This window comes from Ahaetulla prasina, chromosome 2, assembly GCF_028640845.1.
Source record: "Ahaetulla prasina isolate Xishuangbanna chromosome 2, ASM2864084v1, whole genome shotgun sequence".
Classification (NCBI taxonomy): domain Eukaryota; kingdom Metazoa; phylum Chordata; class Lepidosauria; order Squamata; family Colubridae; genus Ahaetulla; species Ahaetulla prasina.
In genome coordinates, this window is record NC_080540.1 from 134079310 (window position 1) to 134104497 (window position 25188).

The window sequence follows — 25188 nt, forward strand, 5'->3', positions numbered from 1 at the left end:
ATACAGCAGGTGGAACTAGCTATAATTTCTTTCTATGTAAACAAATTAAATACAAATGCAGTATTACTACTATCAAATCATTAATTTAAATATTTTCTCCTTTAATTTTAATCAAAATTACAATTGGGTGACACTATTTGGAATCCTTGGTGGGATAAATTTAAGTTCTCAAGAGCTTCAGATTGTGCCACTTGAGAACACATGCAAGTACAGTAGGTATATTGTGATTTCTCTTCAAATTTCCATTCAGCCTCACAAATATTGGCACATGAGGAAAAAGCCATCTCTTACTGTTTCAACTACAATGCACTTGTTTCTCATATGTTGTCTTATCTGAGAGAACACTGTAGAAAAGGTTTTTGTCATTATTTTAAGAACTGTGAACACGATCCATAACTTCTGGTGGTTTTCATATTCCTTCACATTGTTCTGCAACTTTTTGCTCCCACTTGGATAAAGTTAGAGAATGCGGTGAAAGCAAATGCAACCATACTAAAAGTTGAGGTTGACAGCACAACTAGTTTGGTTATTCAGAAAGATTGTGCATCCATATGCAATTTATTATATTACAATATATTGCTTTAGTAACCTTTTAATCAGGTTTTCTAACAATATTAACACACACACACACACTTTTGTCCATTTTCCTGCCAATGTGTCAAGTTAATATTTTGTAATAAGGAAATCCCAATATCTCATACATAGGCATCCAGTGAGTGAGGGCATCAAGAGGGAGGAGATGAGATGTGTGTCATGTGTTATACAAACCCTGTGATTACATACTTGCAGTTAAAGTTGGGATAAAAAGAAAAGGGCAGTTTGCAATATGGCATCAAGTGTATATTTCATCATTGCAGCTTAGTGGTAGATGGCTATGATCTTGTAGTTCATTTACCATTTCCTCTGAAATGCAGCTATTTTAAACCACACTGTGGAGTAAGGATGAAGCCTTAACAAATTTTAACAGATTAACAGAGTTGGCAGGGACTTTGTAGGTCATCTAGTCCAACCCCCCACCCAAGCAGGAGACCCTACCCCATTTCTGATAGATGACAGTCCAGTCTCTTCTTGAAAGCTTCCACAACTTCTGAAGGCAAGCTGTTCCATTGGTTGATTACTCTCACTGCCAGAAAATTTCTCATTTCCAAGTTGAATCTCTTTGTTCAGTTTCCATACATTATTCCTTGTCTGGCCTTCAGGTGCTTTGGAAAATAGCTTGACCCCCCTCCTCTGTGGCGTCTCCTCAAATATTGAAACACTGCTATCACGTCTAGGTATTCTAGGTGTGGTCTTGCTAAGGCTTTATCGAGTGGTATTAGTACCAATCCAATCCAAAATTAATTACTGTGATGAAACTAGGCACTTTTTTCAATTACTGCAATTTATAGTTCATCATTTAAATACATAGCTATATTTATTATTTATATGTTGGGTGTGTGGGAGGGGCATAAATTAATCTATATAGGCATGTGACTATCGTCCCCTGTTGCATTCCTGTATATTTGTTAAAAGTTTATTCTGTTTGTAACTTCTAGCAAATAGGAGTTGAGACAGTCAATCCTCCCAGCGGACTTCTTTGTTCACTAGCTGTACACACCATTAGTGACCTCTCAGTGCTGAAAAGTGTCTGTTGTCTTAAGAGTAATTTGTTGGGGGCTGTTTTAGCTGCCCCAAACCAGTAGATTTTTTCACACACACACATATACACACAGTCCTTTCTTCTTTCAGTCTTCCTTCCTGGGGCCCTAAGGGTGTTAAAAGGACTCTGATGGACTTCTTGGAGCAGCCTCCCCTCCCCACTCCCACCCACCCTCCTTTGTTAGGGTCTGACTAGAGCAGGGGTCTTCAACCTTGGCAACTTTAAGCCTGCGGGACTTCAACTCCCAGAATTCCCCAGCCAGATAGTCCTCCAGGCTTAAAGTTGCCAAGGTTGAAGACCCCTGGACTAGAGAGTTAACTCTCTTAAATTTTCTCAATAGCCTGGCTAAATGGCAGAATCTAGTACAAATTTCCTTTTTAACACTACCCTAATAACCCAGTAAAGCTTATTGTATAAACATAGGATGACTAATAAATTAATAGATATATGAAACGTCATGACCGAGAATATGAAGCAACATTAAGAATCATGCATGATTTTTAATTCCTATTTACCATAAAGTTTCTGTAGCCATCACGTATCCAATCTTCAGAGCCATTTTGCAAATCATAGTCATAGCTGTACTTTCAAAAGGGTGAGAGAGATTATTTTAACTACTGACAATTTATTGTATAGCTGCCAGACACACCTTCACCTCCTTTCATTCCAGCCTATGTTGTCAGCTTTCTCTTTGCTTTTGCCTCACACCTACTACAGGATTTGCTTCTCTGACCCTTGAGTGCAGGTCAGGGATTGCTAAGGGGTAGATGCTTGCTCTCTCATTCATTCACAAATTCACATCCATGGAGGTGAAGCTGCACTTTAGCAGACTGCGCCATCTTCCATGTGGGGATCAGGAAGCAGGGCTGGAGCTTATCCGAATGTCTCATCTTTAAATTCCCCCCCTCCCTTTTATATAAGAAAAGATTGAGATTACATTTTGCAGGGCAAGCTTCTCACGCAGAGAGGAAAATGTAAATCTAAGTAGGGAGCATGCTACTTTCTTATGGATTACGGATTACCAAGGCCTAGAGTCATGCTTTAATTTGCACATATTAAGGAGTTAGGAAAGATAAGGACCTGCGTACAGAGCTGGGTTAGAAACCAAGCAGCTAATCTACTGGTACCTGCCCGTCTGAATGGAGAATAATGCCCTGCTTTTCAAGAGTCTCACCATGTGAAGGAAAACAGTTTGTAGCTTGCTCAACCTAGCTTTTGGGGGGGGGGTTCCAATTACTTAAAAATGCCCCCCCCAAGCAGAACCCTATTCTGCATGTTTGACAAAGGTTGGAACCAAGTCTCAAAGACTGGGGCTTTCATCTGGCAGGTAGGTGGGGCTTTGAACATCAATTCCAGCATCACTTCTACATTGCATTGATTGTTACACTGCTTACAGCGGCAGAACTGGGAGTAGGCCAATGGCTGGCTGGGGAATTCTGGGAGCTGAAGTCCACCCATCTTCAGGCAGCCAAGGTTGAAAAACACTGGACTGACTCAGCCAAGGCAGCTAAGGAAAGAGAAAATATATTGATGAAAGACTCTCCAGTTGGATATCACTGTGGTAAACCAGAGATTTATGCTGTTTTCCAGCAACTACAGCTGTTCTATAATTTAGTCCCTAATTTATTTAACTTGTATCTCACTTTTGTTATTTTTTCAGATTCAAAATGCCAAACCTTCCTCTTCCTATTTTCCCTACAACCACCACCCTGTGAGGTGGATTGATTTTGCCGAGACTGATTGGCCCAAAGGCACCCAGCTTGCTTTCATAGTTAAGACAGGATGTGAACTCATAATTTCCTGCTTTCTAGACCAAAATGTCTCTTGCAACATGTGAATGCCCCAATATGGCATAACTGTTAAGTTCAGATAAACTTGAGCTAAAATTATCAGCAGTACTGGAATTTAGATAGAAGTTAGGGCCAAAATCTGTGGCAGTAGTTTCTCTATCCCTCCATGCATTAAGTCTTTGTAACGGGAGTCAGAGACTTCCTTAAGAGGGGGGGGGAATAGCCACTGGAACTCACAGCAATAAATCACAAATGTGTTTATAGACCTCAATAGGCAGAGGTCAAAATTAGAAAGATTTGGATTCACCCTGCCCCTACAAGCTTTTAAACATTCTCTAAAAACCTGGCTTTTACTCCAAGTATAGGAGAGATCAGTGGCGGGGCCATTTGATTTGTAGTCTGCTTTGGTTGTGATATCCATTTCCTTGTTCTGTAATAGTCCTTTTGTTTCTTCTTAAGTTGTAATTGTATGCTGCCTAGAATCAGTTTTGAATTTGAGCAGCCTTTTAAATTGAAATTATAAATGTAGCCTATCTGAATTACATTTTGCTCTGCATATTTTTGTCCAATTTACTGCAAATTTACTTATGTTGTGCCCTGTATATTTGATTTTTAAAGTTGCATCTTACTTGCCTTCTCACAGAGCTTAAAAACAGCTTGTAATAAAAGCAGCTCTTTTTATTAATAACTTGAAGGCTTTAAGTGAATTAAACCCAAAGACACCTCCCTCTAGCAATGTTAAGTGTTGATTATTTGTTGATTCACACATCGTTGGCGTAATATACCTTCCAATTTTTCTAAAACTCGACAGTTTGAAGAAATTAGATGTCAGAAAAACCACTGATGTTAGTGGATGAAAGTTATGACTGCCAACAAAATGGCTATGAGTTTGGAGATACTTAAAAGAGTTATTAAGTATTCTGTTAAGGTATATGAGCTCCTTAGGGATATCACATCTATCTTCTTATAAGCCAGGAAATCCTTAAAATGGGACCACTAGGTGCAAGTTGTCAACTTACAACCATTCATTTAGTGACTGAAGTTAAAGCAGTATTGAAAAAAGTGACTTATTGCCATTTTCACACTTATGACCATTGTAGCATCTCCATGGGCATATAATCAAAATGACATATATTTATGACAGTTACAGTCTCCAAGTCACGTGATCACCATTTATAACCTTCCTAATCAATTTCTGACAAGCAAAGTAATGGGGGAAGCCAGATTCACTTAACGATGGCATGATTCACTTAACAACTGTGGTAAAATACTCATAAAATGAGATGCAATTCACTTAACTACTGCCTTGCTTAGCAATGGAAATTTTGGGCTCAATTGTCGTAATAACTCAAGAACTACCAATAATATTCTCAGTACTACAGTTTGTTTTTCATGACCCTTTTCCTATCCAGAAGTGGTGCTGCATTAAGAACAACTCCCTCATGCCCATGAAAGGATATCAAACTTCCTTTATACCAGTGACATAAGATGCTCAAAACTTCTTAGAACAAAGATTTGAAAGATTTGTTCAGTATAGATAACCCTGGCATGCCATACAGACTTGAAAACAATATGTATCTTTCCTTATTGTACTGGGTATATTACACATCAGATTCTTAGTTTCCCATCAAGCCCTATGGTTAAGTACCTTCAGACTAGCTTTCTTGTTAATCCAGACTGTACCTTACCCATCGCCTCAAAAAACAATTACAGGTAGTCCTCAACTTACAACCACAATTGAGCCCAAAATGTATGTTGGTAAGTGGGAATTTATTACTTTTCTTGCCAGATTTGTTAAGTGAATCACTCTAGTTGTTAAATTAGTAACACGGTTGTTAAGTGAATCTGGTTTCCCTATTGCCTTGGTTTGTCAGAAGATCGCAAAAAGTGATCACATGACCCTGGTATCCTGCAACCGTCATAAATGTAAGTCAACTATCAAGCATTCAAATGTAAATCACGTGACCGTGGGGATGCTGCAATGGTCATAAGTGTGAAAATGGTCAGAAGTCACTTATTTCAGTACCGTTGTAACTTTGAATGGTCACTAAGTGAACTGTTGTAAATTCAGGACTACCTGTATTTCGTTAGGAATGCTAACTATTAGAGACCAAAGAAATGTATGGAATATAGAGAACTATAAAATGAAAAAAAAAGTGAAAATAGAAAAGTGAAATATCTTCTAACAAAAAGTACAAATGTAGCAAAAGTAACAGCAGCAGCTAAATCTACTACTAATAATCCATATAACTACTTCAAGAATAGCTTCTCAAGTACTGCAGAAGACCAACCCATATGGAACAATAACGGGAAAGGATTGCAATTTCATTTTTAATTGTGTTTGTGAGCAACGAAAGTAAGAAACCTTTTAAATGGCTTAGATTCTGAAAATCTCAACATTTAAGAAACACAAGAACCATTCCCTAACTTGACCCATAATGTAATATGACTCAGCAGATTAAGAGAAGTCAAGGTTTATATACTGCAGTGTCATTTTTTTTTCAATACTGAGTTAAAATTGTTTATTTGGCTTAGGCAGTTTGTTTTAAGCTTGCTTACTGTAATGGTGTGCTTTATTTATTACATTATACTATCTTCATCATTAGTTTTGCCTATTTGTTTTCAAGTGGCCGTTAGGTCACAATATAGATACACATTGCCTTGATGTCTGAGGAAAATTCAAAATATTTCTGCACTAAATGCATATGGATTCTTTTAAGGTAAGGAATCCTTATATATTTTGCATCGAAATATGTTAAATATCATATAGTACTACTTGTAAAGCTCCCATTAAATTATGTAGATTACATATGGATCATCTGTCTCACTGATTTCTTTCCGTACTTTTATAAAAATGGTATAACCCTAGGATTAAAAGGTCAACAAAAAAGACGAGTTCAGTATCATCTAGGATTGTAATTCAAGCAATCCTTAATTTCAGAATTGCACCTTCTGGATATCTGTACTAGAGTATAATTGAGTTGAGGGGTTTGTGGAGGAGAGCAAGAATTAATGCTCAGATCTGCAGTTATCATTGCAATTATGATTTTAATGCATAGGAGAGAATGTGGTTTTAAACTAAACAACATTAACAGTGTCTGGGAAAAGTAGATAAATTGGCAAGAGTTAAATCCAAATTTGTAACTGCTTCCTTGGGATGAACTCCAATGAACCTCCCCAAATGTAAGCAACTGTGGAACACTCAAACACTCAACCTACGCTTGTTAACCAACACAATCTGAGTCAAGCCTGTAACCACATACCCCTTTTGTTACAAAGTCAATTAAAAAGTAGTAGTGCAGGCAGCCAGGCAGGTCCTGCCCAAGTGCAGGGGGAGACAATTCCATATATGCCACCCCCTATCCCATTTGGAGCAGCGAATATCAAAGGAACCAACTATTCATCTGAGGTCTGGGGATGTGAAAACAAGCCAGAGCACACACTTTAAAAAAAACACAGGAAGAACAGATTAAAATGGAGCTGATTCCAGGTGAGTGAAAACACAGCCCTGAAGTGAATAAATGGAAAGGATGCCTGTTTTCCTGTGAGGCTGTCCAAGAGAGACTCTCAGGGTCTGAGATGATGCGTTCGTACAAATGAGAAGTTTTGCACGAACACACGTCCTCCAAATTCATGCCATTTATCTTTTACTGAACAAAAACAACAAAGCTCTTTTGGCAGCTGAATGAAACCAAGATCAGCTTCTGTTTGTGGGAAACCCCGGGAAGGATAGGAGGAAGCCAGCACTCGCAGGCTTGCATATTCTCAAAGGGCTGCATCTGACAAACGTCGTCTGGTCTAAAAGGAGTTCTCAGACTCTCTCAAAGCTTGCCTTCAATGTCTTGCCCCCCCCCCCTGCCTGCCCCCCCCCCCAGCCAGAGAGTCTGAAAAGGCACCAAGGGACAGTTGATGTTGTGGATACTGGATACACATGGCCCTGGGTATGTGGGGCAGGGAGGGAAGGGACAGTCTTTTGTTGGCTCAGAGAGCTTCACATGTTGGTGCTCATCCGGGACTGGCTGTTTGCTGGAGTGAGTTCACCTTGGCTTCCTTCTCGTGGAGGAGACTGTAACAAGGCAAGAGAGAGACCCAAGGTCCAGTAAGCAATCAGGTAGAAAAAGAGCTCATCTCCCATCCCAGAAGTTGCCACACCAGCAGGCAAGTGAAGGAAACCCCCAGGGAACCAAAACCAGATAAATGGAAAAGAATTAGGGACTAAAAGATTAGATAGCATTGAGAGAGACGTGGTTTTATCCCTTCAGAAAAAAAGGACCAGTGGAAAAAGAACCCCACCTTTTGGGTTGTCTCACAAAGTGTAACACAGTTAAGGGAAACTGAGGATTTAGGGCCCCAAGGATGAAGGTCTCTTCTAAGGCTGGGCAAAACTTTTTGAAAGAAGGGTTTTGTAATGTGTACAAGAGAAGCCCTCTTCCTCTGAATAGCAAGCAGTTATGCCTATTACTAGGGTCACACTACTACTTCAAAAGCCGTTCCCAGCTGCTTCTTTGAAATGCCTCGCATAGCCCTCTTCTCTTTCTGCATCTTCCCTGTGGATCTGCCAAGAAAAATCCACTTTTGGATTATGTTCATTTTATCACTTCCTGCTGCAGGAAGCTCTGTGCATAATACATAATAAAACAATGACAGTCATTGCTACCACATGTACAATGGATTCAAACCTAAAATTTAAGGTGGAACTAGAGTGGTTCAGGGAGTGACAGCCGCTTAATCTTGAGGGCTACATACCAGCGCTATAGTCAGAAGCAAAGTTTCTTACATCCCAATTTATGGGGAGCCACATTGAAAAAGGGCTATTGCTGTCAGGTCCACAAGGGGATAGGTGTGTTTGGTTATTACAGAATAGAAAATTTGATTAGAAAGGCCTTAGACCTGTGATGGTGAACCTATGGCACGCGTAGCCATATCAGTGGGCACGCCAGCTCAGCTCCGGCGCGCATGTACACGCCAGCCAACTGATATTCGGGCCTTCTGGGCCCACCAGAAGTAGGGAAACAGGCTTTTTCCTGCCTCCGGAGGGCCTGTGGTGGGTGGGGAAGGCCCGTTTTTCTTTCTCACCTGGCTCCAGATCCTCTCTATGTTTCTAGGGAGGGCGAAAACAGCCTTCCCCAGGCCCTCTGGAGGCCCAAAACAGCCCATTTCCCAACGTCTGGTTGGACAGGAAGTGATGTTTTTTGCTGTCCCCAGCCTCCAGAAACTCCTAGAGAGGCTCTGGAAGCTGGGGAAAACAAAAAAGTCACTTCCTGTCCAACCAGAAGTTGGGAAACGGGCCATTTTGGGCCTCCAGAGGGCCTCCGAGGGGGTGGGGAAGGCTATTTTCCCCAAATGCATAGAGAGGATCTGGAGCCAGGTGAGAAAAAAAAACGGGCCTATCAGGCCATCATGTGCCAGGAGCAGGGGGGGAAGGGGGGTTGCGCACAGATGCGCAAGGCAGGGCACATAGAATTATGGGTGTAGGCACGCGCGCGAGCGAACTTTCTCCCCCCACCCCTATTGGCAATAATGGCAAAAAGCTTAGCCGTCACTACCTTAGACTTAAGGCAGGAAGGCTCTTCTTACATCCATAGCAAAATTTGTACTGAAATAATGTTTCAAGAAAGTATCTTATCTAACTTGCTTGTGACCTTCAAATATTTAAGCATTAGCTGAAGTCATTCAGGAGATGCATAGGAACTATTTGTCCTGGTTCAGCTCAGCAGCTCAGTCCAAATGCCCTCATTTATATTTACATCAACTTCTGATTGATGCTGATTCATGAAGATGCAAACCCCTGGAGAAAGCAGGGCATTTTTGCTCACCTTGACATGGATCTGATTACGCAGGACAGCAGCTCGTAGGATCATAGCTTTGGCGCGACGCTGAAACTCCTTTCCCATGAGCAGGGACTTTTCAAAGGTGGTACTGCGTTGGTCAACATCTCTGGCATACAAAATCTACAGAATAAGATCAAGTAGCAGGGGAGATACAATTCAGAGATGAAGAGGAGCAGCAAATGATGTCTGAGAAATAAAATGCAAAAGCCCCTCTACTATTTGTTGAGGGAAATGAAATAGTAAAAGGCATCTTCTGAAAATTTAACGACCTTGTTACTAACTTAATAACTTCAGTCAGTCACTTAGCAACTGTGCCAAGCAAGATCGTAAAATGGGGTAAAACTCATTTAACAGCTGTCTTCCTTACCAACAGAAATTTTGGGTTCAATTATGGGGACCAATTGATTACCCATATGGCATAATTACTATGTGCGAACAGTTAAGTTCATTCTGTCTAGCTAACCATTGTCTTTCAGCAGTGGCCAGAGAGACTTAGGGACACTTGTACAACTGGGACTCACCTTGCTATGGGAATCTATTCTGGCATTTATTAGCCCCTCTAGGATCAGCTGAGTGAGCTCATCCTCCAGAGCTGCCACAGTAGTGTTGAAAGCAGTGGCCATCTTGCGCATGTCTGCTGACACGTAGGGGCTGAAATACTGGGAATAAAGTCAAGAGAGAGAAAGAGACAGAGAAATATTCGGAGAGTGACTGCACTGCATTCAGTGAAGAAAGGAGCAAAAGAAAGTTACAATTGCAGCCACAGGTAAAGACAGCTACCTGGATAAGGGCCCGATTTCGTATCTGGGTGTAAAGTGTTCTCACATGAGGTGCCAGGTACATATCCAATAGTAGGTTATCCTGTCCAGAACAGCAAGAAGAATGGACATAAAGCTTTCCAAAGCTTTGCTCTATAAAACAATCATTTCTAGAGTTTGCAAAATGTTAATAATAAATAGAAAATAGATGCAAGGGTCCTTTTTGTAGACTTCAGTTCAGCATTCAATACCATCATTCCAGACATTCTTCTAACTAAGCTAAACCAGCTACAGGTACCGGAACAGACTTGTAAGTGGATCACAAGCTTCCTAACAAACAGGAAGCAGGAGGTGAAGCTAAGCAAGATCACATCAAATACCTGTACAATTAGCACAGGGGCCCCGCAAGGCTGTGTGCTCTCCCCACTTCTCTTCTCTCTGTATACCAATGACTGCATCTCCAATGATCCATCAGTTAAGCTACTGAAGTTCGCAGATGACACAACAGTGATTGGTCTCATTCGAGACAATGACGAATCCGCATATAGACGTGAGGTCGAACGACTAGCCTTGTGGTGCAACCAAAACAATCTGGAACTGAACACACTCAAAACCGTAGAAATGGTGGTAGATTTTAGGAAAAACCCTTCCATACTTCCACCTCTCACAATACTAGACAACACAGTATCAACAGTAGAAACCATCAAATTTCTGGGTTCTATCATATCGCAAGATCTCAAATGGACAGCTAACATCAAAAACATTATTAAAAAAGGACAACAAAGAATGTTCTTTCTGCGCCAACTCAGTAAGCTCAAACTGCCCAAGGAGCTGCTGATCCAATTCTACAGAGGAATTATTGAGTCTGTCATTTGCACCTCTATAACTGTCTGGTTCGGTTCTGCAACCCAACAAGAAAAACACAGACTTCAGAGGATAATTAGAACTGCAGAAAAAATAATTGCTACCAACTTGCCTTCCATTGAGGACCTGTATACTGCACGAATCAAGAAGAGGGCCGTGAAAATATTTGCAGATCCTCGCATCCTGGACATAAACTGTTTCAACTCCTACCCTCAAAACGACGCTATAGAGCACTGCACACCAGAACAACTAGACACAAGAACAGTTTTTTCCCGAAGGCCATCACTCTGCTAAACAAATAATTCCCTCAACACTGTCAGACTATTTACTGAATCTGCACTACTATTAATCGTCTCATAGTTCCCATCGCCAATCTCTTTCCATTTATGACTGTATGACTATAACTTGTTGCTGGCAATCATGATTTATATTGATATATTGATCATCAATTGTGTTGTAAATGTTGTACCTTGATGAACGTATCTTTTCTTTTATGTACACTGAGAGCATATGCACCAAGACAAATTCCTTGTGTGTCCAATCACACTTGGCCAATAAAAAATTCTATTCTATTCTAAAAGGAGCACTGAATCTACCTAATAAGATTTATCAAGGCACTGCCACATTTCCTTTGGAGTTACCATAAAAACCATTCATCTCTTTCTACTAATTTGCTATTAACCTGGGAACACTGGAAGTAACTGTTAATAGCAATGGAGGAAAAAAATATCCAAAACTATCAACCCCACCCCACCCCACCCCAATAATAACATCCAAAGCATGCTAAGGTAATTTTTTGAAAGAGACAGTGAAAAGACAAAAAACAAACCTTACACATGTATCTGAACTAACTCTCAAGATTATACAATTTCAGCCTAACAACTTTTCATAGGCAGTCTTTTCCTCTAGCAACATTTATTTGGTTTCCTTCTTGTTTTTTTTTTAAAGATATTTAATAGGAATCTGTATATTTATAACAGTAAATAGCTATAACATATTTTTCTATTTTTCGGATTGAGCTTAATACCTAGTAGCCTGAACACACTGAAACAGAGTGTAGTTGATTAAGGTTAACGTGCGAGAAGGGCAGAAATTCTTGCACACACACACACAATGACTTGGTATTATCTCTGAAGTCTGTCACTTACCCCTTCCTAAGCCAGGCTTTCTTATACCTCTGAGACAAGAGTAGCTTTATCCAGTTAAGAAAGGGTTCTCAGAGTTTAAATACTGTTGCAACTGTTTTGCAAAACATACTGAGGAACACTAAAACTCTAGGACATACCTTCATCTCATCCAGCATCTTGAGACATGAAGCATATTTGGATTCATAGAACTTGAAGATGATGTCACGCACCTGTGGTTCTAGCTCTAAGAACAGTTTGAAGGAGCTGTAGATACAAAGGGGGTCACACAACCCGAAGTTGAGTCATCTTTTATGTCTCTTTCAAAGAGGGCTAACTCTATTCAATGGAAAAGTCATTTTGATCGTGTGATCATTTCTACAAGATTGTGAGTGACCACTGTCTCAAGAGCTAGAGAGCATGGCAGTGGAAGGGCACGACTGTCAAAAATCTGGACCCAGATGGGAGTAAGTCTATAATTCTTCATCCTGCCTTTCTTAAAATTACAGTTAGTCCTTGACATACGACCATAATTGACCAGTAGTAAGTTGAGCACTATCGGAAACAAGGAAAGGGAATCAGAGGAACTTAAAATTGAACATGGTGGATACAAGATGAGGGAGACTACTTAATCTCTTTCACTCCTGCAATTTGACTGCTCCCATCAATAAATCCACTAATGTATCTATTATAGTTTAGTTTATTTCATCATCAAAGTTCTGCAGATTGTTTACCTGCTGGAGATGACATTACGTTGCAATTCTTGTCGGTCAAAAGTTGCTAGTGCACACAGGCCACCATATACAGCTACATTGCTAGGAGAGAGCAGCTGGAAAAAAAGAGAGAAGGGACAGCCTCTAAAGAATAGAGATAAAGAACCCAAAGATTGCCTGAATCCTTTCCCCAGATTTCCAAGGAAAGAAAGAGGTGCCCCCCCCGAAAAAAAAATGGAGGAAAAATAGCTGATCTCTCCAGATTTAGCTTGGAAAAGGTCAAACATGGTCTTGTATGTGCCATTTCCTCCACATTAAACCCCACTGTCTTGCCAGCTCCCATCTCTTCCACATCCTCACCTCAGGGAAGTCACAGTGATCAAATGAGGCCAACAGGAAGCACTTTGCTGCCTGCTTGTACTTCCGGGCAGCTAGTTCAGCCAAGCCTAAGAATGAGATTAAGTTACTCTTTTGTGCAGATGAATCAGAAGAAAGAGAAGGCTAGGGGGTCATGCAGAAACCTAAGGGAGAGCCTTTTAAATTAATTATAGCTTCTAGGAATAGAGACTGACTTGGGGGGCTTTTTGCAGTTACAATATTGGGACAGATATTGGAAAAGCAAACTGGAACATTTTGCTAGTCTATCGCACTGCTTGGACACAACCATTCCCACGAACACTAAGGACAGTATCAGTTAAGCAAGCAAACCATTTCCTCACCTGCGGCACATTTCAATTTGGTAAGGATGGCCTGTGTCTGGCTGTCCCGTTCTCCTCTTTGCTAGAAAGGAAGGAGGGAGAAAAATCAGTCAATGACCAACAATAGTTCAGCTCATTCATTCCATTAAGCTTGTCTGAGGAAGCAGCTCTTTTCTCTATTTCTTTTCCCTTGGCATGGATCAAGAGTCCATCTGAAACGCAGATGGATTCCTTCAAAGCTCTAAACAGGGATCATGTGCACAACACTTTATCATGTAAGCCAATGAGGAAATTGAATCTCTGATTCTTTTCATAGGGGAATCCGAACCTCATATCTACTTCCAAGTTCATTATTAATTAAAAAGCTCTTAACAATCCTTCTCCAAATTAAAACAGTAGAGGACTATATTTTATCAGGAGACCAAAACAGGGCAACCAAAGGCAAACAAGGAATCAGCACGATCTACCATATGACTAGTTCCAAATTCCCATTTCAGTAGGCAATCTTGAACAGGTCATTGAAATGTCTTGCCACAGACAAGATGGAGAAAAGCTTACTACCTCTGCAATCTCTGGCGTGGATTCTGCTTTGCTCACGTAGCTCAGGACATGGGACCAGTTTTGAAGATAAACACTGACCTGCAAAGAAACAAGCCCAGACGTAGCTGAGTAGCACATTACCTGACACCTTCTATTCTGTGCCTCTATAAAAGAGGTAATGGTGAAAAGAGACCTTTTTGAAGAGTTGCAGTAGCTTACTATTACTGACTCATTGAGTCCTCGTGAAAAGTACTGATGGGAAAACTGGAAATTTGAAATGCAAAGATAGAAAAGGAAGGAAGGTTTATAAGTTAATTATGAGTTGGGTGGGTGGGGGAAGTTTATTTTGAACAGAGATTAAATTCTTCTGGTCTCCCCTCTCCAAATAAAGAACTGCTGAGATAAATTGCTGTTTACCTTGATAACATTGAGGCACATGTTAATAACATGTTTTGCACTGGTGCAGTAATCACGGGCTCGTGAATAACATTTAAGGGCATTGCTGAGGTCTCCACAGTCAAGGTAGTGATCTCCCAAGTCATCATGGCCTCTCCTAAAAAGCAGGTACATGTCAACTATAAACAAATAAGCATCAGGAACACATAATCCTAAACAATGTTTGCTCTTGTCCAAAAATCTAACTACTGGGTAACACACGGCAAAGAACGTTCTTATTTATTACTGGCAGATACTTAGCATCAACATTTCCACTGAAAACTAAACATGAGGATCGAGAATATTTCTTTATTATGCTTTTTAGTATTCTGCTACAAAGTCCACTGTGCTTCATTGCTAAACAGATCCATTGCCTCTTCTAAACATTTATTTCCTTGCAAAACTATTCATAAGCTACCATGAATAATGCCCACTGCTGCCGAGGAATACAACTGTTATGCACATTATCAAAGTCAACAAATGTATACTACATGAAGAAGAGTGCAAGATACATGTATTGCAAAACCTGAGAGTGGGAATAAGCAATAGCTTATTAGGAAAAATGTGGGTCACAGAAGGGAAAAAATAAATTGGGGGATAAGATGTGTCTCACACATTACATGTTTAGAACAAAAATAGTATATTTCACACTACCTTCTGAAGGGTTCACAGAGGAGGGACATTATGGTGAGCAAACTATTTATTTAATTCTTGGGAATGAGTGAAAAACAGTTCAATCATTCAATTTTCTTTCTCAAGACACATTTGAGAAATGATCTGTGACTACAGATGATGGAAAACTCTTTTCCTGTGAAAAGGAAATGTGTAGCATTTTCTACACAAGATTCCTTCATGGTTTTATTTCATGGCAACATGTATCAGAAAACTGTAAATAATAAATTCAAGAAAATGTCATTTGAAGTATACACAGCCCGCCAAATGATTCCAGATGACATTTTAAAATGTTATTCTGAGATTAGCTTTACAAATGCATAACTACCAACTCCAATTTCTCTTGTTTTCATTTGTTAGTGTCCTTAGTGTCACCTGATGCTTTCCTTGATTGAATTTCCTTTATAATTCTTAAGATCTGTGTCTAACTTTTCCAGTTTGAGAAGAGCTTTTTTGCGTGTAGCCTCGACCCATGCTGTGTCTAGGGGAGGGGGCTCTATCCCACCGTCTGGGACAGCGTCAGGTGTGTTCTGCAGCTCTCTGAAAAGAAAATAGATACACAAAGTGTACAGGGACACAGAATCATCCGTTACCTACAGATATAACAACCTATCTACTGCCACAATCTACAAGAACTGAGAAGGATCATAGTAATGCATTAGGAGCACAATCAATTGGCTCTAGACAGTATTGATATTTTGATGAGTGAAACTCTAAATTCAGAAAAGGAGTTCAACTCATATATAGAACTCCTATAATGCCTTGCCACAGGCAGTGCTGAATGAATTGATGGGAACTAAAACTGATGACCTATAGGAAAACTACTACAGATAGAAAACAAGACTTTGTTTCACAGTTTGAGCGAGGAATAGCAACATACCTGTGATTTAATCAAAGAAGATAAACAAAGAGCCAAGACAATCAAAAGCTGACTTTAGTAGCTTTTGCTCTTTCTCCCTGCTAGGTAAACTTTTATTTAAACAGCAAACATTCTCAGCTGCGCTTGATTCTAATGCTTAGTTCATCAAAATACCTGAAAGCAAATGAAAGGGCTCCCTTTCTACTGGGTGCACGAATGGCTCTTAAGATGTAAAGAAGAATTTCAAACTGAAACCATATGCAAGAGCTGAGTAAAAAAGATAACCTTCTGGATATGGTCATCTGGCTAAAAGGGGGCCTCTCCCAGGGGTTTCTACTTTTTATATATACACATGGTACTGCAAAATGTCCATGGGAATGGAATTTGAATAGTCCTAATTGAAAACTTAAGTGCTCTACCTTCAAATTTCATTACAGCCAATAAATACCTTAAGACAGACTGCAGTATCTAAATATAGATAAGGTAGGACGTTAGCACAACTTTGTTTTACCAACAGTTGGCTTGGAAGTATAAGAGAATATCTTACAATGAACAGTGTTGCCCATGCAGAATGGGTAATGGTGAGAACACTTTGTCTCCATTGTCCAAAAGGCACTATATAGTCTCCCTGAATGCTTTTAAATTACCTACAGATATCAAAAATAGGTAAGTGCTTGTTTCAGGGAGTACTGTATGAAATTTGTGCCACAGTATTTTATATCTATTGGATTTTGTGTTAGAAATGATAATTTATAGCTTATATTTTGTTGCACATTTGTATAAATGTTAGTTTTAAAACATCAGAATAATCTTTTAAAAACTTTCATAAGTTAATAGGCTTGCTTTTTTAGATATAATATTCATAATGCTAATGCAATACTTAATTCATGTCATTCATATTTGTATGAATGCTTTATATTTAACTGTAATTATGCTGTATGCTCATCATTAACCTTCTCTCTCTCTCTCACTCTTTATCTGTGTATGTACACGCACACACAAAGATAATTAGATAAATGGATGGATATAAAGAGAGAGAGAGAGATAGACAGACAGACATATACATATACATATAGATAGGTATATAGTTACACAGATGCAAAGTCAATCAACTAAAGACAGATATATATATATATATATATATATATATATATATATATATATATATATATATATATATATATATATATATATATATGTATGTCTTGGCATATTATAAACATATATATATATACACACACATATATACATATATATATACATATATATATATATATATACATACATACATACATACATACATACATACATACATACATACATACATATATATATATATATATGTAGGTCTTTGGTTATTCGGGTCTTCCCCCGCCTAAAATTGGAAGTGTCTTGGCGACGTTTCGACGAAGTCTCATTCATCATCTTCAGGCTTCAGCTTCGTGCTTCTGGGAGCAAAGCTGAAGCTGAAGCTTCATGCTTCAGCACGAAGCTGAAGCCTGAAGATGACGAATGAGACTTGCTCCCAGAAGCGAGCTTTGCTCGCACAAGCATGAAGCCAAAAGCACCAGCCTGAAGATAATGTGTGAGACCTCGTCGAAATGTCGCCAAGATACTCTCAACCTTACACGGGAAAAGACCCAAAAATTCCAAGACCTACACACCTATACCCGTGAAAACCTACGAAAACATACATACATACATATTTAGTACTATGCATCCCTGACAACCCTCTCAAGATCCTTCTTCATCTTAGTACCTGGTAGCTTCAGTCAACTTCCGGTGAATCTCCTCATAAACATCCACATTGAATGTTCTTTGGACAAATGAGAGCGCCATCTTCAGGGCTTCCACTCGCAGCTGTGGGCAGTGGTCAGCAATGAACTGCAATCTCTCGATCCTCATCAGGCCGCTGTAACTTGCTGCATACTGCTCCAGATCCTGCACCAGCCAGAAGGAAGAGATCATAGATGGTAGTGTGTACTAGCCCAACTATTAGGCTCCTTGTATTTTTAGTCCAAGAACTATAGAGGAACCATAGAGTTCCCAGATGATTGCTAGTTCTAAACCCTAAAACATACAGTAATTATTCCTGGATATTTTTGTTTCTTAATGACAATTATCCAAATTGTAAATCTGTTTCATTTTTATTATATTCTGTAATCTGTGGAATAGGTGTCTATGCATCAACATTTTCTGTAAAATTAATGCATTGAATGATATCACACTATATCGTTTTTTATCTCCAAAAAGAAAGAAAAAGTAATAACTGGGCTCATTTAGGAAGTTAGTAAAATAATACCGGTATAATACCTGTTTTACTCCCACAACAAATTTGTGAGCTATGGTGGGACTGAGATAGAATGACTGACCCAAAATCAGTCAGCACTTGTGGCTAAGGATGAATAGACTTGAGCTAAGGTTTTTCCACTCTTAGCCACATTCTTAATCTTTATGCTATAAAAGCTCATATTATGATGACACTGTCCAAGACTGCAGAGCAGAGAAGGAAGAACTAGGAGGTACAGTTGTCATAGTAATAATTTTGCTCCCTTGAGGCAATAGATATGAAGATCATCTAGACAATGGTAATTTTATTCCCAGTATGGGGTTAATCCTGACCTATTTTATAGGGCTATTGTAAAGTTTATAAGCAAAAGCACTACCTAAATATAAGAATTTGTTTTAAACTTATAACTCAAGCACTGATAGTTATATGAGATATGAGAAGCAGATAACGCCATCCAGTCTCAAAAAGCTGATACTTATAAGACTGGAAGCGGAAAAAGCATCCTGGGAGAAGGCACTGGCAACCTATTTCTGTACTGGTGCCACTAAAGCAACACAGGTATCTTCATAAGGTCTCCAATAGTTGAGCTTCACTCAAAAGACACTTTATCAACAGAAGAGGAAAACTGTGGACTGTTTTCATTACACAATGTGAAAGAGTTTCTAGCAATTGTGATTCAATTCCCTCTCGCCTATCATTTTAACTGACAATATAAATCAATTTTCCTCAATAGATAAGCAAAGGTTACAAGTAAAAAAATAAACAGGTAGCATTTGCTTAAACTAAGGATTGATGGAGAACCTAGGTTTTGGAAGACAATTCTAAGAAGCCCGTTCTGTCATTTTTGCCCTCAAGCACATACCAGAGTTGGGTTCTCCACCACGTAGTTGATATCAGGTGCATTTTGCTGATCTTCTTGGGGATCTACATCAATCTGCATGGGCTCTACCGCACCCTGTAACGGCAGAGCATGTGAGTGAAACAAAAATGAGGAGTCTCCCTCCCAGCCCCAAGGGAAAGATTCCCATGCATCAGCAAATATAACTGAACTTGACATTTAAGCAATGTATCTACAGCTTAGGATTTTCACTCCACGAAGTTGTTTTCCAGGCCTGCCAGAAATACTGCCCTCACTCTGTGCCACTAATTCACTCAATAGATTTCCTTGCTCTCAATAATAAAACAAGAGATGATTAACCATTTTCTGAACCAATGAAAAGGCAGTTTAATCCCCTCAATCAGAATTTAGCATAATTAAATTGGGATAGTTTTCCTACTTGTCAGCTTATTATCTAAAGTTTATATTGTTTCATAAAACCCATAGGAAATTCTAGGCATACTTTTTATTTTCATTCATAATGAATGGAAATAATTGTTTCACAAGAAAATCCACTTAAATCTTTATGAATTTTTTTCAGCCAAACCCAAGAGCACATGTACTGTATACAGTACTGAATATACTGTTATTTCCACAATATTGCCAAGGCTGAAACATGAAATAACAGTCTGAAATTATTATTGTTGTTTTGTTATTCTGCAATAGTTCATTATCCAAGATCAGGGCTGGATTTATAAGTGGGCAATTCAGGGAGTTTGCCTGGGCTTTTAAACTTTTGGGAGAGGGGAAGACTGCCATCATCATGAATTTGGGGCCGGGATAGCTCAGGCTGTAAGGAGCCTGTTATTAGAACACAATAGCCTGCAATTACTGCAGGTTCGAGCCCGGCCCAAGGTTGACTCACCCTTCCACCCTTTATAAGGTAGGTAAAATGAGGACCCAGATTGTTGGGGGGGCAATAAGTTGACTTTGTAAAAAAATATACAAATAGAATGAGACTATTGCCTTTACATTGTAAGCCGCCCTGAGTCTTCGGAGAAGGGCGGGGTATAAATGTAAACAAAAAAAAAATTTTTTTCTCAACAACTGAAACAAAGAGCAGTAATTTTACATGGCATGAGCAACTGTAGATTTACAATTCCATACATGAAAATGTACAAAATTATACACTATGGATAAATCAGGCAAGCATACACACTTCAAAAGCATGGCTAAAATGCAAAGAAAAGTAAAACTATTTATAACAAAAAGAGAGCTAAATATGAACCATGACAAAAACACAATTAGGTCTAAAGCCATGTCTGATGCTCCACAGATGTCATCTTTCACACTTATTTGGTGTAATCTTGATCTAAAGCAGGGGTCTTTGCTTAAGCAGCAAAGCTGGCTGGGGAATTCTGGGAGTTGAAGTCCGCCAGGCTTAAAGTTGCCAAGGTTGGAGACCCCTGATCTAAAGGACATCAGTATCAGGAATCTCACTAGATCATACCAAAGATCCATTTTAGTCTATATTCTGTCCAACTGAGTTCCTTTAGAAAGCCCATAAGGACATGAAGGCAAAAGATTCAGGAGAATCTAGGCTTCTTGGAAATTTATTAGAAGTTTACCAATGAGAAATTAAAGAAAATTAGTTTTATAGCATGACAACCTAACTATTACCAATCTTCCTCTGTGGTGTGAAAGCGAGAACTGTATATGTCATAGGTTGCACAGAGCAACCCCATACCCCAACCCAAAGACCATGGTGAATCAAGAGGCAAATGTTACATTGTACAAAATATATGCAATGCAGCCCTAACAGATCCCTCTATTTCTAAATCCTTTTTTTAATTGTCAATCAACAAAAAGGGGTTTAAGAGTTTGTCATTTTAAGCAGTATATGAAGGATATTTTATCTCCTTTAATTAGAAAATTGTTTTGCTGAGACATAAGCCTCACAAAGAAAGATTGAAAATATTTGATCCAAAGAACATTTTATTGCCATGAGATCCCAATTATATTATGTGAAGAGCTAATGATGTGAATTTTCCAGTCACTTAGGTGAGATGGATGGCTATGTAAATTGAAGAAATACCGCTATTGTGATTTTTCACCTGAACCCTATTGTTTCAAAGGATAGGTGAAGAGGCTGGATAATAGAATGTTCAATTTCACAGACCTTTCTGTGATTATAAATTAGCTACTTAAACCCACCCAAGGTTTATGGCGTTCACCTAAATTGAGATTCTTATAGTTTTTTTTCCAATTAACCCTGTGTCCCAAATGGTCTGGATAATGAAACAGTGATAAACCTGGGCTTCAAAATTACCCCATTTGCAGATGTTGGAGCTACCAAATTTATATGAACATTTGAAGATACAGTAACAGGGTCAGATCATTGGTCAATCTATCTTGATAAAATGCAGATTGGCAGCCTGAAGTTCTGCAAATGCCATTCAATTACACTTGCCATTAGAAATATCCACTAGTTAGGAAAGTTAGGACTGAAGCAGCTAACCTAGCAACATATGAAAGGCCACAGGTTTCAGAACTCTAGTCTTGTCTGGTTTGCAGAAACTCTCCAAAGCCTCACTCAAAGCCATTTGAATTGCCCAAGGCTTTTCCAATGGGGAATCTGCATTCTCTGCATACGAAAAATGTGCTTTTTCAGAGAATAGAATAAAAGAATAGAATAGCATAGAATAGCATAGCATAGCATAGCATAGCATAGAATAGAATAGAATAGAATAGAATAGAATTTTATTGGCCAAGTGTGATTGGACACATAAGGAATTTGTCTTGGTGCATATGCTCTCAGAGGATACTCTTTTTAGAAGAAATCATAATTTGAGTTTTTTATGATTAAAGGTGGGCTATCTGAACATATACAAAGGGCAGACTGTTTACTTATAAATCCTCTTGATTGTTTAAACCTTATCTTTTGTGAACAAGCTTTTTATGGCAAAGTACTATTTTCTTTTAATTTGGGGATGTCTGAATGTCACATTGGACAGGGCAGTATCAGGATGACACCATGCAATGGAGTGCTCACCCAATGGCCACTACAAGGAGCCCTCCTTCTGTCAGCTCCATAATTGTACGGTATTAAATTATAATGATATATTAATGAAGTACTTCAAAACCTAGAAGAGTAAAAAGTACAATTTTCGAAAGAATTATCAGAAGTTTTAAGAGATGAAATATTGTAAGGCAATCATTTCAGCCCTTAAAGCCATTCAGCTTCTTCAAAAAATACCTAAAAGGGCCTAGCTTTTTGGCTTCACCCATTCTATGGAGTCTCTGAGAATTGCAGAAAGAGTGCCTGCACTTTTTGCACACATTGTTTTTATTTCTAGGGATTAAAATTCTGTGCTTTATTACTCAGCAATTTGCTGCCAAATTTCAACTATGTGATCTCTGGAGGCCACTAAAAAGAAACCAAAACAATACAGCAGCCATATGCCGTCTCTGGACCACTTATCCCTGTTCCAATAAAAGTTGGCTAATTATTTCCAAAGAGACAGCTTTCCGCATGCCAGTACCTCATCTATGCATTCCCTCCCACCTACCATGAAACAAAGGATCCCAAACCAGTCCTGCAGTTTTCTTAGCTTTAGTATAGTTGGGTAATCCTGATGTTGTGTTAATGTCCATTGCTTTGATTTTAAGTAATGCCATTTGTTAAGAAAAAAAATAGATAATGCAAATGTTGTGTTTAAATCCCTACTTAAAAGTAGAAAAATATTTAAAATACATAAATTACATACCATAACAAAGTAAAGCCATACAACTCCTGTGGAAAATTATAGTCTGTTGCCCATTGCTTTGAGTCTGCAAGCTTTCAACTATTCTTAGACAATGGGAGACAAATATCTTTGCTAGCAGCTCAACAGCATGTAACAAAATCCTTTGTTATTTGAAATACATCCAATTCGGAGAAAGGAGGGGATTTTTTTTCAAAAAAAAAAAGAAGAAGAAGAATATGCCTTAATGTTGATAAAACTCAAGTCATTCTCACTCAGACATCCTTGAGTGCTTTCTCCTTTGAGATACCTCATAAAGTAGGGTGCAGGCTGATAAGCAGGCACTCAGGCTGAAGTCTCCAGATGTACCTGGGAGGAAGAGGTCTGACCTACTGCTGCGGGGAGTGTTGTATAGATCTGTCACTGACGAGGAAGCTGAGCTTGGAACTGAACTATCCCTCATCCTGTCCTGACTCTCTGTACCCCCTCGCCCTGACACAGAGCTCGCCAGCTGCTAAAGGAAAGAAAGGAAGTTAATGCCCCTGCAGTCATAAACAGCTATAATTCATGGTAGGCTTAGAATAATATGAACTGGCTTTCTTTCTCTTTCACCATAGACCTTTATTAATACCCATCTTAAAGTTATAAAGAATTAGCATTTATGTGTCACATTAAACAAGCAACAAATGTCAAATCCACTGGCTTGGATGCACAATTTCCTAAATACTGTATTATACATAGTAAAATCAGAACAGATACATTTCATGCAACTTGTGACATGGCAATTATGAACTTGGTGCAGAAAACTTTCCATAACGCCCTTAGAGGAGCTGGAAAAATCCATGGCATCTCTAAAGTAAGAAAGATGAGGAAGGGTTTTGGGGAGGGGCAAGCAAAAATTGTGATTTCTAAGATTATTTTTCTTAACGTGGCAAGCCGATGGCATTTGGAAAATGTTTTAGGAGACACTAATCAGAGAGAAAATTCAACATCCAAATTCCTCCCTCTGTTATCATCTTTCAAGGTTGTTGGTTTTGGTCACAGTTAAAATCAACAACAGAAACTCAAAAAACCCTTTGAGAAACAAAAAATAACTTTTGGGCAGAGGAAATGTAACCAGGAAGGAGACAGAAATATGCAAAAGTTTCTCCATCCTTATTTTTGTCCTGTGATTCTACTATTCTTACTGCACCAACAATTGTGTAGTTTCCAACATAGGAGATAGAATTGATTGCCCAAATGTCTGTTCACAGGTACTTCAATTTCTCATTACATTTCAGACATCATTTTGATTGATTTTTGATTAATCTCTGGAAGCAAATGCACAATTACAAAAGCACCAAAAAAAAAGCACCAGTTTATTCCAACTTTTGAGTGGCAGAACTTGGTGGGGCATTGCATTTCATAACCAGGAGATCACACAACTCTTCTTTATGCAAACCGTGCTAGAGTATAATTGTCTTTCTGTGATATTTAGGGTAGGAACAGACAGCTGATCGTGACAAGTCATTTATATCTATTTCCCCCACTTATGCTGTAGTATCACCGCACAACTGGGAGGGGGGGGAAATAATAAAGGCAGAAACAGACAACCCCCCCACCCTATGAAGCTCAACTGCTCTGTTTCCCCGCACGGGCCTATGTGAAGTGTCTTTGGCAGTGTTTTGCTCTCCAACCTTGTTTCAATTTAGCTTCTGAACGTTTCGTTACCAGACTAGGTAACATCATCAGGACAATTTTCTTGTCCTATTCCCCTTTATCTTTATAAATGTCTATTAAGGGTTCTCAGCCCGTACGTGGCCTGAGAAACTCCGGACCGATCCTTCGGCTGCCCACCAGCCCCCGAGAAGGTCACCTCTACCGCCTCTACACGGAAACCAAATGAACAGCAGGGAGGGGAGGGGAGGGGGTTGGGCGTGGAGGGGAGCAGCAGAGCCAAGCGCACCAGGCGGCGGGGCCTCTCCATCCGGCGGCCGCCGCGACCAGCCACTCGGCCTCGGGGCAACGGATCTGTCTTGGCTCGAGGCTTCGGTTGCCCCCCGCCTGCCTCCGCCGCCTCCCCTCCTCAAGGAGGCAGCCAGGGGGAAGCTTCCGAGAATAACACATGGGCTGATCCCACCGGAGGAGCCGCTCGGCAGCCGCCGCCGATGCAGCCTCCTTCCCGCCACCGCCTCAATTACGCCTCGAGCCGCCGCAAGACACGCCCTGCGGCCAGACCCCCCCCCGCCCCCCCCCAGCGACCCCCTCGAAACTTCCTCGATACCTGCAAATTGAAGACTTGGACGGGTAGCGGCATATTGACCCTCGCACCATGCACCTCCGGGTCACGTCCTCCCCTCCCACTTCCACGTCCGGATCACTTACGCAACCGGGTCAAGCCGGCGACAGGTAAAGCCCTTAAAGGGACCGTAACCC

At 39.7% G+C, this 25188-nt stretch overlaps 1 protein-coding gene across 3 annotated transcripts; it reads right to left on the reverse strand.

The window, feature by feature from the left end:
• Window positions 1–537: 537 nt before the first annotated feature.
• On the reverse strand, window positions 538–25177 carry GPS1 (G protein pathway suppressor 1). 3 transcript variants are annotated; one of them, XM_058166999.1, is made up of 16 exons: window positions 25037–25092; window positions 23084–23287; window positions 22600–22686; window positions 19076–19168; window positions 17683–17864; window positions 15440–15604; window positions 14375–14510; window positions 13979–14056; window positions 13439–13499; window positions 13080–13165; window positions 12741–12835; window positions 12168–12273; window positions 10041–10121; window positions 9782–9919; window positions 9246–9380; window positions 538–7495 (listed from the first exon to the last, which is right to left on the reverse strand). In XM_058166999.1, the coding sequence occupies exons 1-16, from the start codon at window positions 25067–25069 to the stop codon at window positions 7421–7423; spliced, it is 1755 nt and encodes a 584-aa protein (XP_058022982.1). In that variant the 5' UTR covers window positions 25070–25092; the 3' UTR covers window positions 538–7420. The 3 variants fall into 3 exon arrangements, with proteins under 3 accessions (XP_058022982.1, XP_058022983.1, XP_058022984.1); XM_058167000.1 differs by lacking the exon at window positions 22600–22686 and having other exon boundaries at window positions 25037–25089; XM_058167001.1 differs by lacking the exons at window positions 22600–22686; window positions 23084–23287 and having other exon boundaries at window positions 25037–25177.
• Window positions 25178–25188: the final 11 nt, after the last annotated feature.